General features: G+C 66.8%; 3 protein-coding genes across 3 annotated transcripts in view; all 3 read right to left on the reverse strand.

Annotated features, from left to right (window-relative positions):
• The window catches only part of MNEG_1768 (hypothetical protein), a gene marked incomplete at both ends in the record, with an annotated part of 10,270 nt that extends 8,914 nt beyond the window's left edge, over positions 1-1,356 (reverse strand). The window contains 3 exons of the mRNA XM_014049755.1: positions 150-256; positions 443-685; positions 907-1,356. Coding sequence (XP_013905209.1) covers positions 150-256; positions 443-685; positions 907-1,356 — 800 coding nt within the window. The remainder of the gene's footprint in view (positions 1-149; positions 257-442; positions 686-906) is intronic.
• Positions 1,357-3,443: 2,087 nt separating this feature from the next.
• On the reverse strand, positions 3,444-11,370 carry MNEG_1769 (hypothetical protein; the record flags this gene model as incomplete). The annotated part of the gene is made up of 11 exons (XM_014049756.1): positions 3,444-4,401; positions 4,692-5,075; positions 5,365-5,493; positions 5,810-5,901; positions 6,144-7,427; positions 7,680-7,801; positions 7,997-8,147; positions 8,470-9,028; positions 9,421-9,833; positions 10,120-10,290; positions 10,513-11,370. The coding sequence occupies 11 exons, from the start codon at positions 11,368-11,370 to the stop codon at positions 3,444-3,446; spliced, it is 5,121 nt and encodes a 1,706-aa protein (XP_013905210.1).
• Positions 11,371-13,181: 1,811 nt separating this feature from the next.
• On the reverse strand, positions 13,182-17,335 carry MNEG_1770 (hypothetical protein; the record flags this gene model as incomplete). Its single annotated transcript, XM_014049757.1, has 8 exons — positions 13,182-13,895; positions 14,278-14,829; positions 15,058-15,129; positions 15,411-15,491; positions 16,000-16,055; positions 16,359-16,485; positions 16,839-16,932; positions 17,217-17,335. The coding sequence occupies 8 exons, from the start codon at positions 17,333-17,335 to the stop codon at positions 13,182-13,184; spliced, it is 1,815 nt and encodes a 604-aa protein (XP_013905211.1).
• Positions 17,336-17,590: the final 255 nt, after the last annotated feature.

Here is a 17,590-nt window from a genome sequence, read left to right on the forward strand (position 1 = left end):
CACACACACACACACACACACACACATCGCACCCACCAGGCTTGGTCTCCCAGGTCCAGGCTCAGAGCAATGCGCACCCAAAGGTAGTACCCCAGGCACGCCACATAGGCCAACACCACCAGCGCCCCTAAAAACGAGAATCGCCGCACCAGTGGCCGCGGCGCGCCGCCGCCCGCGTCCACTCGCGCCGCCCCGCGTCGCCGTCGTCGCGGTCGAGCAGGGCGGCCGCACGGCGCAGTAGCACGGTGCCCGGGGCCTGCGGGGGACAGGTGCATACCCACTGGTCCATCAGAGCCAAGGTCATAAAATTGCATTCGAGACAACAGAGAGATATCTACTGCCTCAAAAAGGGGCAATCAAGCGTGTGTATAGATCACAGATGCAGTCACGTTTGCGCGAAGATTGTCAAAATCACAGTGCAAGTGTGCAGCTGGATGCGCACCTTGGGAGCCGCCTGCACCTCCGGACCCGCCCCAGCGCCGCCGCCCAGCGGCGACGGCCTGGGAGGGCGCCAACCACTCAGCACAGACGCGGGCGCCCCTCCCAACGCTGCGGCGTCGCCGCCCGCCTTCTCCTGGCGGCCCTCCGCCCACGCGCTCCTGCCCGGCTGCGCCGCGGCAGCAGCGCTCGCCGCAGCCCGTTCAGGATGCGCACTGGGGTCGAGCCCCGCTCTCCGCAGCAGTTCCTGGAGCGGTGCGTGGGCAAAACCTCTGATTGAGACTCGTGTGTGGCAAACAAACGATGCGCACACACCTGCAGACTGGCGTGAAGCCAGTCGTCGCCGATTCCTGCCCCGGACCACCCAGAGGAATGCAAGCCCAGCGCTGACCATCGCCCTGCCGCCGTCCTCATTCACAGCCGCGCGGCCCGCGAGCAAAGCGGACTCACACCCGTGTTCCCCCGCACCTGCGCGGCCGCCAGCTGTGCGTCGAGGCCTTCAAGCTCGTCCTCTGTCAGCGCCCCCGGCTCCACCTCCTCGCCGCCAAACAGCGACGCGCGTATCGTGCCCACGAACCCAAACGTGTCGTGGTGGTGGTCGTTGTGGCGGCAGCCGCCGCCGGCAAAGCCAGGCGCGGCGTCAGGGGCGAACACGACCACGGGCGTGACGGCGCGCAGCTTGTCAGGCGGGCGCGGGAAGGGACCTTGCGCGGGCGCGGTCGCGCCAGCAGTCCCCTGCCCAAGGACTGCCGGCTGGGTGGCGGTCAACGGCTGGTTCAGAAGCATCTGCGCCGCCGCGCCGTCGGCGCTCGAGTTGGCGCTGTCCGGGTTGTCGATGACCCTCTCGCTGGCTGACGCCCGTGTCCTCTGCCTGCCCGGCCAGACGCCTGCGCCGTCTTGGCTGGCGTCTGCCAGCATCGCGAGCGCACCCTTCCACCCTGCATCCTCTGCGGCTGCCGCACCCGCGCTTCCGGCCGCTCCGCCCTCGTCCCCTCTGCCGCCGCCGCCGCCGCCGCCGACGTCGCCGCCGCCGAACGAGCTCGCCCCTCTGAATGCGCCCGGCGGCAGCGACTGCAGCAGCGCCGCCGCCGCCGGGCGGCTGACCCTGTGCACGGTCAGCAAGTGGCTGCTCGCAGTATGGTCCCATTCCTCGTGCTGCGGCTGCTGCTGCTGATGCGTGCTGCTGCTGGGAAAACCGCCGGCGGTGGACGTGCCGACTATGAGCATGCGGCTGAGGGTGACCTGGCCGGAGGTCTGTTGGGTTGGGGTGTTGGAGCCGTGGCCGCCCACATACTCAGCAAACAAGCCACCCTCCTGCAGCAGGCCCTGTTGTGAGGTTCAGATAGCGAGCGCACGACAGGCGGGACCGAGAACGGGCGTACTCAGGGAAGGAGTTAGTGCTGACAAGAGGCTTGGGGACCGGGACCCGGCGTGGCAGCAAGCAGGTATCATGATTGTGTGGCTTACAGGGCCGTCTCTCCATTCAGGATCTCATTGGTTCAAGATTATGTTGGTGTTCGCATCCTGATGAGGAAGCCGCACCTGCGCAATTGCCAGGGCCCGAAGCTGTGCCTGCACCCGGGCGGTGGTCGCCGCAGGCGTCGCCTCATCGAGGGGTGCGCTGCCCCCAGGCGCGCTCGCTGGCTCCATCAGTGCTGTCCTGCTGGGCTCCGCAGCCATGTCAATTCATCTAGACTGCCCGGCAACCGGTAATCACATCATATATATGATGGATGCCGAAAGGCGAGTCTTGGTCAAGAACTCATACGTCATTTTCAGGGCGATCAGATGCGTATTAAAGGTGCCTTTACGCATGCGCACCATTCAATTTGCCGATGAATCTCGCAAATATGTATGTGGATAAGGCCAAGTTATAAAAGTGATCTGAGAGTGCTTACTAATACGTACTGCACCAGGGCTCGACTGCAAAGCGTGTGCCGGTATGTGCGAAGCTGGGGCATGATAGTCTGCGCTGCTCGTGCACTCAGGCATGAGCTGCCCGCACGGCACGAGTGGAACTTGCTAGATGGATGGGTGCTGCTGGTGCCGGACTGCTGGTTTGCCCGCGACAGCGGCGACGGCCAGCGACACACGCGGTGGCCAGGACGAGGCAGCGACGGGAACCAGACCCCATGCTGGGTCGCAAACAGCCGCGCAGGTCCCACCTCTGTCCGCTCAAAGTTATGGACGAAAAGTGTGTGCGCGACGACACTGCAAGGGGCAGCCTAAGGGCGTCACCTGAGGGTCCCTGAAAGCCCAGTGGGGGACCCACACCGGTGGGGCAGCGGGGAAACGGGCAGTTGCCCTGGCCCCCGCGCCCGTCCTTGAAACAAACTGGGTGCGCAGCGCCCGGTCTACTCTACTCTCCTCTACTCTGCCCGCGACAGCCTGACTTCTTGCAGCGGCAGCACTGCAAGCGGTTTCCAGCCCTGTGTCTCCCGATTGGATTGGCCAAAGTACCAAGGACCTGCATGCACCCATGTTGGTCCACGTCAAGCGCAGCCGCCCCTCATTTAGTAATCCACTCGTACTGCTGGCACCAGGCTCACTGGAAAACATGGGAAGGTTGCAATTCAAGAAGCACACATCGGCAACAGAGAGGCAAGCAACTCGCATTTCAAGGCACCTCAGTACCTGGGGTGCCGGCTCCTTGACTTCCAACCTGGTGCAGCTGGCGCACTCAGGCAGTTTGGCCGCCCCCACAACACACAAATCCATGACCAATTCAAAACAACGAAATGCAAATCAAATCCCACTGTCTGGAAGCTGAGGTATGCTTCAATTAGGGTAGCGACGTGCGGGCGATGACAGGCAGCGGCAACGAGGGAGCAGCAAGCAGACATTGTCAAAGCAAGACCCCAGCAGGAGAATTACTACACTCCTAGTCCTACAAGCAGATGCTAACCTTGGGGGTAGTGTACACAGATCTGCCGGCGGGCTGGGGTATGCGCCGCCGATGCTGCAACAACGATACAAAGACGGACCTGACCTGAAAATGCAAAAATCTACACCAACTCATCGGAGCGGGGCACATCCGAGCCAAGAAGCTTGGCCTTCTGCTCGCGCCTGCCCCCCGTGCCCCCAGCAGGCGGCGGGCCCGCCGCCGCCTGCGCGCCGCCGGCCGCCGGCCCCCTTGCTGAGCCCGCGTCGTCGTTGGTACGCTTGCCATCGCCGCCGGGCGCCGCCGCGGCAGGCAGCCCCATCGCGGCCGACGCCGCGGCGAGCGCCTCCGACGCGGCGGCCGACGACCCGCTGCGCAGCTCGATGCCCCCGCTTGAGAGCAGCTTGGATTTCTTGATGCCGTCGACTTGAGACGTGGATCCCGCGCCGCCCCGCGCCATGAGACCGTCCCGAGCGCCCCACCCGAGCACGACGCCTTTCATTGCCCGTGCGACGCGCCAGCGGGGCGCGGCGGCAGTGCCCCCGCCTGCACTGCCGCCTTGAGCTGCGCCACTGCCGCCGCCGCCGCCGCCGCCGTGAGGCTCCGAGTCGAGCGTGGCGTCCTGGAAGCGCCGGGAGCGTAGCCGGTATAGCGCCCCGCGCCTGAGCGCGACGGCCGCGGCCGCGGCCGCTATGAGCAGGCCGCCCCCGAGGCCGAGGGCGATGCCCACGCCGAGCGCCACCGCCCTGGAGGGCCCGCCGCCCGGTGCCTGCTGCGTCTGCTGGGCCGCCTTCAGGGCTGCCGACAGGTTGCCGCCCCCGAGGGCCCCGATTAGGCCGCTGGCCAACAGCTGGGCCGCCACATCATCTGGCAGAGACGCGTTGCGGCCGCCGGCGCCGCCGGCCGTCACGAGCGGCGAGCCGTCCGCGGGGCCGCCGTCAGCGCACTGGGCAAAGCTGCCGTCTGCAATCCTGCAGTACTGTGCAGTCGCGTTATCTGAGGTTGGCAGGGTGGTGCAGTCCCAGAAGAGGGCGCCGCCGACGGCGAATGGCAAGTTGCAAGGGGTGCCACCGAGGGTGCGCCTGCGCGCCGGGTTGCATTTGCAGCACACGGAAGCTTGTTAGGCGCGAGCGAGGATCTCGTGGCTGCTTCCCCGCATTGAAGCAGAAATGGCTCCTCGGCCTGTTGCATGATTGGGCTAAGCGTGGGAAGCGGCGCAAAGGCCTGGGGAACGATGTGATGGGCGTTGCATGGCCGCGATAGTTTCCATCACAGTCAGCTGCCCGCTGTTCCCACCGCGCCCCTTTGCACAGGCAGCCGCCTCCCTGTGCGGGAGGATGGGTGCGATGGATGTGGGACCGCCTTGTCACACCTGATGGTGCGGTTGCTTGGGGTGCCGCCTTCTCCATCCTCTGAGGGATCCTCTGGCAGCGGCTGCAGCAGCGGCGCGCAGAACCCAAACTCCCCGGCGCCCGTCAGACACACGCCGGCCCCGCCGGCTGCCGCGGCCAGCGCCAGCGGCGGCGCCGCGGCCGCGCCGCCGCCGCCGGCCGCGAAGAGCGCGGACGGCGCCGCGCCGAGCGCGGAGGCGGTGGCGGTGAGCAGGGGCGCCGGCTGGGCGCCGCCTCCTGATCCCTGGTCTGCCGGAAAAGCGGCGATCGTCAGGGTTGTGGTCGTGTTGACGGGCAGGCATCCCCAGTAGGTGGTATCTTGGAAGGTGAAGGGGCGCACACAGGGCTCTGCGTTGACGGTGTACCTGCAAGGTTTGGGTCGAACGTTGTGTTTAGTTTGTCTTGCGGTATCAAGCGGGGGGGGGGTCTGCGGAAAACAAGACCTGTTGTGCTCACTCCAGGTTCACCAGCAAGGCGGCGCAGCAAAGGGTGTTCAAAAGGAAACTGTGGTGGGTCGCTCCGGCGCGTGTGCTGCCCATCGACTAACTGCAGCTGACGGTCGGGATGTGCGTGTGAAGTTCACGCATGCAGCACGCCGGCGTTACGACGCGGGTGCGTGCGCAGCAAGGGCAGCCGCAGTGTGTGCTTGCTCACCTCTTTGCAAGCGCGCCGTCTCGCGGAAGCACCTGCCAGGTAGTCAGATGATCATCGGCGCACGGCTCCCACACCCCAGACTCTGTGCGGCAGGCATCAAGGCCCAGCAGCCACACGCAGTCGTCGCGGCTGCAAACGGCGTTAGGGTAGGCGTGGAGGTTTTGCAGAGGTTGTTTAATTCAGTTGGTTGTTAGGTGTGGTGGTGCTTGCTGGGAGGATGCAGGGGGCAGCTTGCCGACACAAGCGCGTGGGTGCCTCTGTTGATGGCAGTTGCAGGCGCACCCGACTGCGGGGTGCAAGACAGGCTTGCCACACTGATGCAGCCGCTTGTCAGCCCCGGACACAACAAAGCCACGCATGGGCCAAAAAAAGAAAAACGTGGGTGACAAGCAGTGACAAGCAGCGGCGGGCAGAGCAGCTTCCGAGGCTCCAGGCTGGCGCTGACCTGGCACCGTCGTGGAATGCAGGGAACATGCACTGCGCCCCCGTCAGTGTCTGGCGGCTCAGGGGCGCGCACTTCTGGGGCTGCCGGCCAACCTGTGCGTTGTTTGAGGCACGAGGTTTTGCATGCAGCGAGGGCGGTAAGTGGGGCCAAAGACAGGTGTTCTTCAGGCCAAGCCATCCAAGGCTGAGGGACCGGCTGCAGCTGGGTGCATACAATTTCATGCGTTTGGGCTCTGTGGCTGCCTACAGTGGCGCCACCGCGTGATTTGCGGGGGCGTGTGTGTCCGAAGGCTGTGCATGCACGCAGGCATGACAGCAATCCGATGACGGCTCACCTCGACGGTGCACTCAAAGTCTGCAGACTCAGGATCCAGGACGCACCGCTCCAGCCCGCCGTCAGCCACATACCCGCCCGCACCCGCGTCAGCCCCGGAGCCGCCGTCCGCCGCGGAGGCGCTAACAACGCCGACGGCGGCGCCCGTCCTGGGCGAGGCCGCCAGCGGCAGGCAGGGGCTCCTATCCAGGCCGTACCGCCGCGCCGCGCGGCTGGGCGGCCGCGCGACGCCGCTCATGTACGCGGACGGGCCCGACGGCGGCGAATACGACGCCGCGCCGGGGCCGGCGAGCGCGCGCGCGCGGGCGTTGCCGCCGGCGGCGTCGGGGTCAAAGGGATCCGAGCAGACCAGCGACGGCGGGCCCGCGCGGACGAGGCGCAGCAGGCTCGTGGTCGGGTCCCCATCGCCGTCTTGGAGGGAGATGCTCGCGGCGCAGCGCGCGTCGCCGCCGGGGGAGTCGCCGGGGGCCTCGACGCAGTCGCTGCGGGCGAGGCCGCCGGAGGAGAACGGGAAGTCGCACGACGAGTCAGACCCGCCGCCGCCGCCGTCACTTTCCCCGCGGCCGCCACCACTGGATCCATCAGAGGAGGATGACATCGAGGACGGCCCCTCATCGTCCGCCGGCGTCGCGAGGCGCTTGCCGCCCGCGACGGGGCAGCGGACCCACAAGAGCGGCGAGCCGTCCGCCGCGCCGCCGGCGACGGCGCTCGCGCCCGCTGCCGCCTGGCCGCCGACGCGGGCGCCGAGCAGGCAGAGCTCAACCCCATTCATCACCACGCATCGCCGATACGCCGCCGTAGCGGCGGCGGCGGCCGCGCCGCACTGAGTGAGCGCCGGCGGCACCTGCACCGCGGGCGCGCACTCCTGTATCGTCCCAGGGATGATGACGGCGGACCCGGGGACCGCCCCGCCGCCGGCGCCTGCCGCGTCGGCGCCGGCGACGGCGCTGCAGACCTCGCGGCCCCGCAGCATCAAGCAGTCGGAGTAGCAGATCTGGCCGGACAGCGTGAGCCGCTGCAGCGGCGGCTCGTCCCCCGCGCCGCCGCCGCCGGCAACTGCTGACGAGGCAAGGCCGGCGGGCACCGCGCCCTCGGCAGCCGACCAGGCGAGCCCTGAAGGGTACCCCGCCGCAGCAGACGATGCCGAGGATCCTCGGCCGCCGGCGGACGGCGAGGGGTAGCCCGAGGCTGCGCCGGAGCCATCCGAGGCCGTCGCGTCCGCAGAACCGCCCCCGCCGGCGGCGGCGCCGCCGGGTGCGGCGCACTCCGCCCAAACGCCACCGCTCTGGGGTTGCGAGGGTCGGGGCAGCGGAACGTCAGGGGGCATGCATGTCTCATAGCGAGGCGGCTGCTGCGTGTGTTGGGAGTGAGGAGGGCTGGATAGGCTGGACTGACTCCTGTGGAGCCAACGATCTCTTCTGAAAGCCTGCACAGTAGGGGCTAGAGGCCGCTGAGGCGTTGGTGGGTCGGATGAACCGCAGGCAGCCTACAAACACGCGCGCCTGCGCACACCAAGCTGGAGCAAAACCCAACGCACCCGCGCCGTCGGGCAGCTGGGCGGGCCACCCAGGGAGATGCAGTCGTAGGTGATGGCCCCAGCGTATGAGACGGGCAGCAGGCAGGGCAGCCCCGTGACTGTGCGGATCTGCAGCTTCAAGGCTGCAGGGTGAGGAGGAGGGGATGACGGCGGACGCCGCCATGTCCGGATCTGGAATTGGCTTGATTTGCGGGGTGGCGGTCATGTGTGGTCAATGCATTTACCGGCTGGGGGCCCTTCTTGATCTCACACTTTTAGAACAAGGCAGCGAGCTCTGCAAAGCAAACGGGCGCGAAGGGTGCAATTGTCCCGCGGACATGCCCGGTGCGGTTGGTGCAAAACTAGCGCGTCCGCTGGGCCGCAGCGCGGAACGGGCCGGGCGAGCGCGCCTGCGATGCCGGCGGGGTACATCACCGCCTGCCGCATGTAGTCCGCGTACAGCGCCGCCACCTGGTTTCCGGTTAGGGGCTGCAGCGGGAGGTTGCGGAGGAAGGGCAAGCAGTCTGAGTGCGCGCGCACAGGGGGTTGTGCAGTGGGGTGGAGAGGAGGGCCTGAGAGGAGCGGGGCAGTAGGCAGCAATCACTGGTGCATGTGGCAGGTCCCAGCAAGGCGGTTTGATTGGCAAGTGCCCAAACTGCGGGAAGATGCAATGCTGGGCACAAGCGTGTGCACCACCGCGCTGCCTCCGCCCAAGGCAAGCCGCCTCTCTGCTTCAAGCCGTGGAAACAGCCTGCCGCATCGGCCGACCCCAATACAACACGTGATGAGCATGTGACGTCAGTCGAGTCACCTCATCGAATAGTGCCAGGTTTGAGATCAGCCCCGAGTAGAACCGCTGAGGGTCGCGGTCGGAGCGCCCGCACAGCACGAGGTGGCCGCTTGACAGGTCCATCGGATCCCCCCCAGTCACAGGCACCGGCCGCGGCCTGCCTGGGCGGCGAGGCGTGTCCCCCGGGCCGCCGGCCGCGGAGACGGTGCTGTTGTCGTTTGCGATGGCGGTGCCGTTGTCGCCCTGCTCGCCGGCCCCGCCCTGCTGTGTGAGCCGCCGCCCACCGCCGTTGCGGCCGCCGGCGCCGCGGCCTCCGGCGCCAGCGCCGCCGCTGCGGCCGCCGCTGCTGCCGTTGGCGTCGGCACCGGCGCCGTCGGCAGAGGGGGAGTCTGCGCCGCCGGCCTGGGCGTCGCTGCCTGCAGCGGCGCCGCCGTCGCTGCCGTTGGTGGTGCCGTCGTCGTCGCCGCTGGCGCTGCCGCTGAGCTCCGCGCGCAGGCGGCCATCCACGAACAGCCTGAAGCCGCGCTGCGGCCGCCGGCCCGAGAGCGCGGCAGGTATCGTGCTAAGAGTCAGCATGTGCCTGTCGAGTTGTGGGGCAAAGCGGCGCAATTGGCGTTAATTGCAGAGTAGCACGGCCAGGTTAAGCGGCGGGAGACTGGATATACACGTTGCAATATCTCTTTTACCAGCACCCCTGGAATTATCAGAGGATCCCGTTTGTCTGTATTAGAGCCCACTCGGCTGCATGTCAAGAAAAGCATGCCTGATGGTTGTGGACCAGCATTTGACCAGCCCTGTGCAGCTTCGGTACCCTTATCAATGCCCTGCCTGTCGCCTCACCATTCCCCATCATATAGGTCCAGCGCTCCTGGCACAGTCCCCCGCGGCCCGCCAGGCATTGTCTCGCTCGCGCTTGCACCCGTCGGCTCGTCGCTAACAGACAGCCCAACCCGCCCGTCGCTGTCGACCCACGCGCCATCATCTGCGCCGCCGCCGTCGCCCGCGTCGTTCCCGTCCCGCAGCACGCCGCGCGCGACGCCGAACCGCGTGTGGCCGGGGCGGGGCAGCATGAGGGCAAGGCTGTTCGCCGTCGGCGCGCCGCCGGCGCCGCCGGCGGGCGCATGGGAGAGCACATATGCGAGGGTCGCGGCCGCGGCGGCGGCCCCGTCGCGCGTCATGGCCACGAGCAGCTGGGAGGACGGCTTGATCCAGACGTTGATGGCGAAGGATCCGTCCTTGGCGTAGTCAATGGCGGGCTTTATCGCGACGAAGCTCTGGAGGGAGGCGTTGCAGCTGAGGGCGGAGCCGAAGCGGCCGTCGGGGACCGCGGACGCGCGGTGGGTGGCAACACCAGAGAAGGGCAGTGGGTACTCTGCGACGGCTCCCTAGGTGATGTCATCGGAGCAGCAGCGGGGGAAGATCGCGCGTTTTACATAGTTGCTCTCTGCTGCTAAGATTCAAAGCACCGAGGGTGGAGGCACTGCAGCGAGGGCCGCACGGGCTGGCTAAACGTGAGAGGGGACGTGTTTGATGCACACGCTGCATGGAGACTCTTAACCCTGCCGCCGCCGTTCGCTGAAAGCTTGAGACCCTGGTGGCTGTAGGCCGACGCAGCTGTGACGATGAGAATCACATGCAACCAGGCCAGGCAGAACGCAGGCTGCCGCGCACCTCGGAAAGCGGGAAGTAGGCGACCGGCACTGGCCACTGCTGCGGCAGGCGCGAGGGCATCCACAGCCCCGGCACGGGCGCCACGCACACGCCGATTCGCTCCTGCGTCTGGTCTGCGTCCGCTGCCGGTCCCGAGACGTCGGGGGCCAGGTAGGTGGTGGGGTAGCAGACCTGGTTGTGTGGGTGTGAATGCAAGCAAAGGGCAGGGGGCATTTTGAGTGGGAGGGGCAGGGCAGGTCAAAATGCCATTGCCACCAGTGGTGCCTCAGGGTACAGAAAGCGGAGCCTGGGGGCATGGGAGGCCATAGGAATGGGTGTTGAGCAGGAACTAGTAGCCTGCGATTGGCAAGCAGAGTCACCAAGTCGCTGGGCCGTTGTCCGGCCGCGGCCCACCAGCCCAGGTGCGCAGTACGCAGGGTAGGGGTCTGTCATGGGGTTGACCGAGCACCACTGGCCGCTGCCCTGGCCGGTGATGAGCTTCCAGTTTTCGGGGGCTGACTCGTCCGCCTCTGGGGCAGGATTGTTGTCAGTCGACGAGGAAGGGTCTGGGTCGCTATCGGGGCCGCTGCCGCTGCTGCCGCCGCCGCCGCCGTCGTCGCCGGAGGTGAGCGGCGGCGCGCGGCGCGTCGGCGCCGCCGGCGCTGCCCCTCGAAAGGACGGGGGGGAGCGCTGCGACGCCGTGCTGATGTCACCGGAGAAGGGCGGCAGCGAGTCGGCCGCGCGGGTTGCGGCCGGCGGCTGCGAGGCGGCTGCCGCCCAAGCGGGGGAGTCGGGGGCGGGCGACGAATCCTCGGACCCGTTGTCGCTGCCGGCGGCGGAGGGGCGGGCGTCTGACGAGGGATCAGAAGGGCCGAGTGTCTTATCCGACAAAGAGTCGTCGGTGCTTGAGGAGTCGGCGCCGCGCGAGGCAGGGGAAAAGGAGGACACAGGAGAGGGGCTTGGAGAGGATGGCTGGCGGAGAGACGAGGTGGGATCTGAAGCGGATGACGCGCTTGTTGGCGCGCCACGTGCGCCGGACGAGGTCGGGTCATCGTAGTATGAGGCGTCGCTTGAGCCGTCGTCGGCAGACGAGGGGTCGTCCGTCACCGCCCGCGGCCAGGTGGACTGCAGCAACGTGCGGCTGCGGCGGGGCGCCCCAGGGCCCGGTGCGGCGCCCGCAGGGGTCGCGCCGGCGGCCGCTGCGGGGGACGCGGCGATGTTGACGGTCCATGCTGCGATTAAAAAGACCAGCAGGGCCGCTGATGGGCGCATGAATACGCCTGAGATCGTCGCATGGCTGCGTGCTCGACCTCGTACTTCTTGTCACGCCCAAGCACCGCGCACAAGACCCTGCAAACCTAACAGACGTAGATTGGGTGAATCCCGGGCTTCAGCGTGGGTGAACCTTGGACAGCACAGTCCTGCCTTTCGGCGACCCCAACTGACGAGGATGGTCGGTTGGTGCGAGGAAAGAAGTACCCACGCAGTGACACACTGCGCCAAATAAACTTTAGAAGTCGAGGCGTTGGACAGCGTATAGGTGCAAGCAAGGCTGTTGCCCGGAAGTTGTCAATTTCCTTGGCGACCGCCTCCTTGGCGGCGCTGGTGCCGCCCGCTCGCGGGGGGCGCCGCGGTCGCCACCACCAGCAGCAAGCTCTCAGTCCCAGAACGCTGAGCTTATGTAGCTGCGCAATCCATAAGACATCTTGGCTGCCGTGCGTGGGGCACCGTAGGGCAAGCTTGCTGTTTGCCAAGCTCATTTCCGGCTCACATCTCTGAAGCGACGCTAGCACCGTGCTGGCTTCCGTGACGGAAGCCCAGTCTGGACGCCTGGGAACACAGCAAAGCTCTGTTCCAGGCGCCCAGGATGCTGCCGGCACCACCAACGCCAGTGGTGTTCACGAGGATTGCCCCTCTCACACCTGGTCATTTCAACCTGCTCCAAACGGCGCGCCATCCCCACGTTTGCAGCCATCCACAGGCCTGACGCGTGTCCGCTGGCGTGTGTGCCTACAGCTGGTGTATTGTCCGCCTTCGAACCGCTGCGCGCTGCGCCTGCTGGCAGCTGAGCCTCCTACCCTCACCTGTTTTGGCGGTAGATTGCCCCGGCCCATTCTGCGGTCGTTACCAGCTCAGTCATTCGAAGCTTCAACACAACTTCGGTTCGTAGCGGCACCCAACAGGAGTGATTGTGCACAAAGCAGGCGGGCACTGGAAAAGCGAACCCCCACTTGTGAGGTCTCAATAGAGCAACAAGCACCAACGTAATGTTTTCGGCCCAGGTGGTTGGCTCGCTTCCGTAACCGCCGTGGGCGCGGGGCTGACCGGTGCGTTGAAGGCGGGCGGCGAAATTGTTGTTCAGAGGAAGGGAGCAATTGGGACTGTTCTGAGTGGGAAGGGGCACCGCTGGTGCACGCGGATGCGCTGCCGTCGCAGTAAGTGCCGTTGACGATCAAAATGCGTGCGCGCTCGTGCGCAAGCACGGGCGCAAAGTCAGGGGGAAACAGCGGTAGAGAGGAAAGCATGCATATGGCTGTGGCGAGGGTGTATGGTATGTAGGAGGTATACATGAAGCAGCAAACAAAGGAAAAATCAACCGACTGAGGCATTCATAGACATCTTGGGCTGTTGAGAGGCGAGGGTCGTGCCTGCAATCAAAGCAATAATAGGCACTGATGACGCAGCGTTGGCGAGCAGGTTTGGCGCAGCAGCCATGGACGCGCACAGCGCGCGTACCGTCGATAAAAATGCGACATCTCACACGCACACACGGCGAGGCTGCAGCCGGCCCCACCTGACATCAAACCATTGCAACGCCGGCAACACACCACGAGACCGCCCGGCGCAACGCAGTGACCGCCCTTGCAAGGGCGCGGATCCTGGCGCCACCTGAGAGCCTGCCGTAAATGTCCTGCCACGAGCATCATAGCCGTGACAGCGGCCGCGATGGACCCCAGCCGGCCTGTGCCGTGCAAGCTGGGCCCAACCTGCGGCCTCGCCGCCGATTTGCTGCCGCCTGCCCAACCACAGGCCCCGCCCGCCATTCAAACGGGCTCCCGGCCTCGCGGCTGCGGCGCTCGCAGCTAGACGCGCCCGGCCACGTCCAGAACGCCGCCCCTGGGCCGGCCGTTCTGCGCGCTGAGCGCGCCGCCGAGGGCGCTGTCGCCGCTGCCAGCTGCGGCGCTGCTCCGAGGCTCGCTCCTGGCGCCGCTCCCTGATTCAGAGGGGCGCGTGCCGCGCCCGCCCCCGCCGGCGCCGCCGATGCCGCTGCCGGCGCCGGCGTCTGAAAACCGGACGCTTCCGTGGCCACTCCCCCGAGGCCGCTCCCGGCCGGCGCCGCCGGCCACCTCAATTCTCGCGCCGGCCCCACCGGCGGGGAGGTCGCTGATGTCGCCTTGCAAGGTGCTGGCGTGCCCCTCCGATCCTAGCGGGTCCCAACCAACGCCGGCCCAGAGCCGAGCAGCGTCGCTGTCCGATCCGCTAGCAAGCTCGTCGCCGCGGCCGCGGTCGCCGCCCCCCGATGCCCCAGTCGCCGCCGCCGCCGCCGCAGGCCCTTGCCACGCGCCTGCAGCGCCCGCGCCGAACCCGTCCCCGCCGCCGCCGCCGCCGACGGGCCCGCCGTGGCGCCGCAACAGCGCCGCCGCCGCCGCCTCGAACTCTGCAAACTCCTCGGCTGACAAGTCATGATCAAAGCCCAATGACCCCGCCGGCCACACGCTGCCGCCGTTGCCGGCGGCGGCGGCAAAGTCCAGGTTTGCGATGACGAAGGCGCGGTCGCCGGGGCGCAGGGGGGTGTCCTGGGGTCCACGGGGTTGGATGGGCGAGCGAGAGGCGGTCGGGTCTTGGGGTGCGATGAGGTGTGCAGGCGTGCTAGATCGGAGGTGTGCCGGAACAACAGGAAGCGGGAGGGCTGGAGAAGAGGTAGCCAGGGCAGGCGGCACGCCGCCGCAGCGCTAGCTGCCAGCCACCTCTGTCGTCGCTCTTTGCGGTAACATTGACCTGACGGCTTGCCACTGCTGATCGCGTCGCACTTTTCACGGGACACACACACACACACACACACACACACACACACACACACACACACACACGCGCGCGCGCGCGCGCGATGCATGCACCCAGGAGACGATGGGAACGCAAGCGAGCGCAAAGGAAACTTCGCCGTCACATCGCACCCACCGGGCACGGGTGCGTCGTGACGCAGTCAAACTGAACGCCCTGCTGCCGCACTGGGCGGTACAGCCCCAGTGCCAGCATGCTCTGGTGGTGCAGCAGGTCGTGCCAATAGGCCCCATAGCTCCACCCCTCTGTCCAAGGCGCCTCGATGTGGACCAACACCACGGTCGGCGCGTGCAGCACCTCTGCCTGCTGCTGTGCCCCACGCTTTTCGCGCGCCGCACCCTTCGGGGGCGCGCCGCCGCGCGGCTCGCGGGGCGCGGCGGGCGGCGGCCTTGGCGGCGGTGGCGGCAGCGGCGACTGGTCTTTCTCCTGCCGTCCGTCGCGCGGCAGGGGCGCCGGCGGCTCGTCGCCGCCATCGGTGGCGGAGCGCGGCGACTCAGGATCCGAGTCCTGCCCCCGTGCCGCGCCGCCGCCGCTGCCGCGGACGAGCAGGGAAGTCGCGCGCCACCCAGCGGCGCGGCCCATGCTGCGGGAGAGCAGGCGGGGGTCGCCGCTGTGCCACTGGTGCATGAGTTTCAGCACAATCTTGTGGGCGCCGTGGTTGGTGTATGCCTGGCGAATAATGAGGGGTGGGCGGGCGCCACAAGTCAAACACGCAAAAAACGAAAGTTCTGACACAATGTTGCAGAGGTTGGGGGCTGAGCCATGCTTACGCCAGTACACGCAAACAGCACTCAGGACGGCGTTCATGGGTGCCGGCGGTGCGACGACGCGCGCGCTGTGGGCGGAGCCTATGTGTGGAAGCTGCTCGGAAGCTGCGCGAGGTGGTCGCGGCCTTACCTGGATGGCGAGGCTGTCCAAGCAGTAGGCCACGAAGACAGACCCGGCCATATAGGCCGGGGACAGCCCGACCTGCGCATGAGAGGCGAAAGGATGCAATGCATGAAGGTGTGTGCACACAAGCACGTGCGAGTGCAACCACCTGGCCCGACAAGGGGTGGGGGGTACCCCGGCCTGGCCGGCGGGCCCGGACCTTCGCGGCCCACACATCAAGACTGTGCGCGCATGATACAGATGGCATCGCCGTGCTGGGGAGCCAGCTACTTTGAAGCGCAGGGGCGGGGCGTGTTTCGCCCCCTCGCTTGGTGAGCGTGCGGGTGGTGTTGATGCAGGTGGCTCTACTTAATCCGCACCTGCATGAGCCGCACCCCTGGAATGGGCGTGGCCGGGTAGAGGTAAGCCATGTCTGCCGCCATGACCATCTCTGTATGAAGCTAGGGGGGTCGGGCAAGGGGGTTGGGAGGATGTCAGTTGCAGAGGGGTTGCAGTGGGGTTGGGGTGGGGTTGATGTGGGTGATGCGTCGAGGCAGTTCGACATGTTGGACGGCTGCCTGGCTGAATACTGTTCAGGTTTGGCATTCAGTGTGAAAGGGCGCGGTGAGGCGGCGCGGGGTGCGTCGCCGGCGTGCCGTGCGCTCCTGCTGGACGCCCGGGGGCTGCGCCCGAGCTGGCTTTGCTGGTGCACAATGGGGCCGATGCAGGGCCAGCCAACGGCAGGTCCCGCCTGCTCAAGTCAACCGTTTGGTACCGGCCGCTGGCAGTGCATCGCAGCCAAAAAGGCCCCGTCCAGACGGCCCCCAACACCGACCGAGCCGCAGCCGCCGGCGGCAACGCGCATGAGGGCGCTCGCGACATGTGCGCGCGGGGGCAAGGGGGCAGGGGTGAGTAGCCTGCGGCCGATCGGGGCCGAGCGATGCGTGGAGGGCGGCGGCGGTGGCGCACCTCTATGTGCGGGTTGATGGTCTTGAGCTGCTGCCAGGTCTCAATGGTTTCTCCGTCTGTGAAGGGGGGGCAGCAACATGGGTGTGACGTCACGCGATGTCACACTGCGCCATACGCCATCATACGTGACTGGAGCAACAGCGCAAGGATGGGCCCCGTACAACCTGAGGGTATGGCCTGTTTTGCTTTGTACCAGGGCGTTCACTTTTGCCGCACGGTAGACGTGTGGTCTCCTGTCTTCCCTGAATTAGCCGCTGCACGCACGCAACCCCCCCCCCCTTGCTGGGTTCGCAGGAGCTTGCAGTATACCGCAACGCGTCCATCTTCCGCAGCCCGCATCACCGCTGCGGCCAACCCACCAGACATCGCTGCGGCCTCCAGAGCAGCATCCTCATCCTGCACCAGATCAAACTTGGGCAAAAGGATGCCGCGCGCCGCGCGCTCGGCGTTGGCCCGCAGGAGGTCCGCGGCGCTGTGGGCGCTGCCCTGGGGGGCGGGGAGGGGGAGGAGTGCGCGCAAGCAATTTGCGTGTGCGTCGCCTGTGGGATGGGAAGGGGCGTTTAGGGGCTCCCAGGTGGCCCTACGCAGCTCCCTGCCTGCATGGCATGCCTGCATTGGACTGTCAGGGTTCAGCAGAATAATCTTCACCTGGGAAATACTGCATGTGTATGTTGGCTGTCAGGTCAGCACCCTCCCAGGTGCTTATCTGACAACCAACCAACACACGCAAGGCCCCCAACAAAGGAAGTTTGATTTAGGACAGCCTGCTGCGCCAACAATTTGCTTTGACCAGTATAAATTACAGTAGTCACAAACACACTTGCCTGGCAGAACCAGACGTCCTTGAGCCGTGAGATGTCGTCCCAACCGGTGCCAGGCTCAGGCAGGGTGGTGTCTAGGATGACGATCGGCCGCCACCGTGCCAGGCGCTTGCTGCGGTCGCGGGAGGATGGTTGGCGTGTTTGGATGTGTGTTGAGTGTGTGCCTGAATGTGTGTTTGTGTGTGTGCGTGTGCATGCACATGCATGCGTGCACGCGCGCGCGTGTGTGTATGTGTGTGTGAGAGCGTGGTGGAGGATGCTGCGTGCGAGGTAAGCCAAGCAGAACATGATTTTCTGTTTCATCAAGAGTGATGAATATGATGCAAAAATGCCAGAGCTTGGTGGCAGCAGGCCGCAGAAGGTGCGCAAGGAGGCGGGGCCGCGCGCGGGGCGCACCTCCTCAGGGGCGCGAGCATGGAGAAGAGGCCCTCAACGGAGGAGACGGGCCCAAACACGAGGATGTGGCCGTCAAAGGGGACGGGGCCTGCGATGACGATGCCGCTGGCGCCCTGCATGAGAGTGTTGTTTGAAGGGAGTGGCGCAGGGGCTGGGGAAGCTGCTGGCTCGAGCGGCGAGGGCGAGGGCGCAAACCGGGCGGAGCGGTGCGCGTTGCGGATCGTTGCGCTTCCGCTCGTCGACGGTTCGCCGCGCCGGCGAGACGCCCTGAATTGAAAGCTGATCACGAGGCAGCTGTCTGTTTTCCTGATGCCGCCGGGCCCGCCGCGCGAGTTCGGAGAGCCCCTATAACAATGGCAGCTGCCGGAGAGCCA

Source organism: Monoraphidium neglectum, assembly GCF_000611645.1.
Source record: "Monoraphidium neglectum strain SAG 48.87 unplaced genomic scaffold scaffold00184, whole genome shotgun sequence".
Lineage (NCBI taxonomy): Eukaryota > Viridiplantae > Chlorophyta > Chlorophyceae > Sphaeropleales > Selenastraceae > Monoraphidium > Monoraphidium neglectum.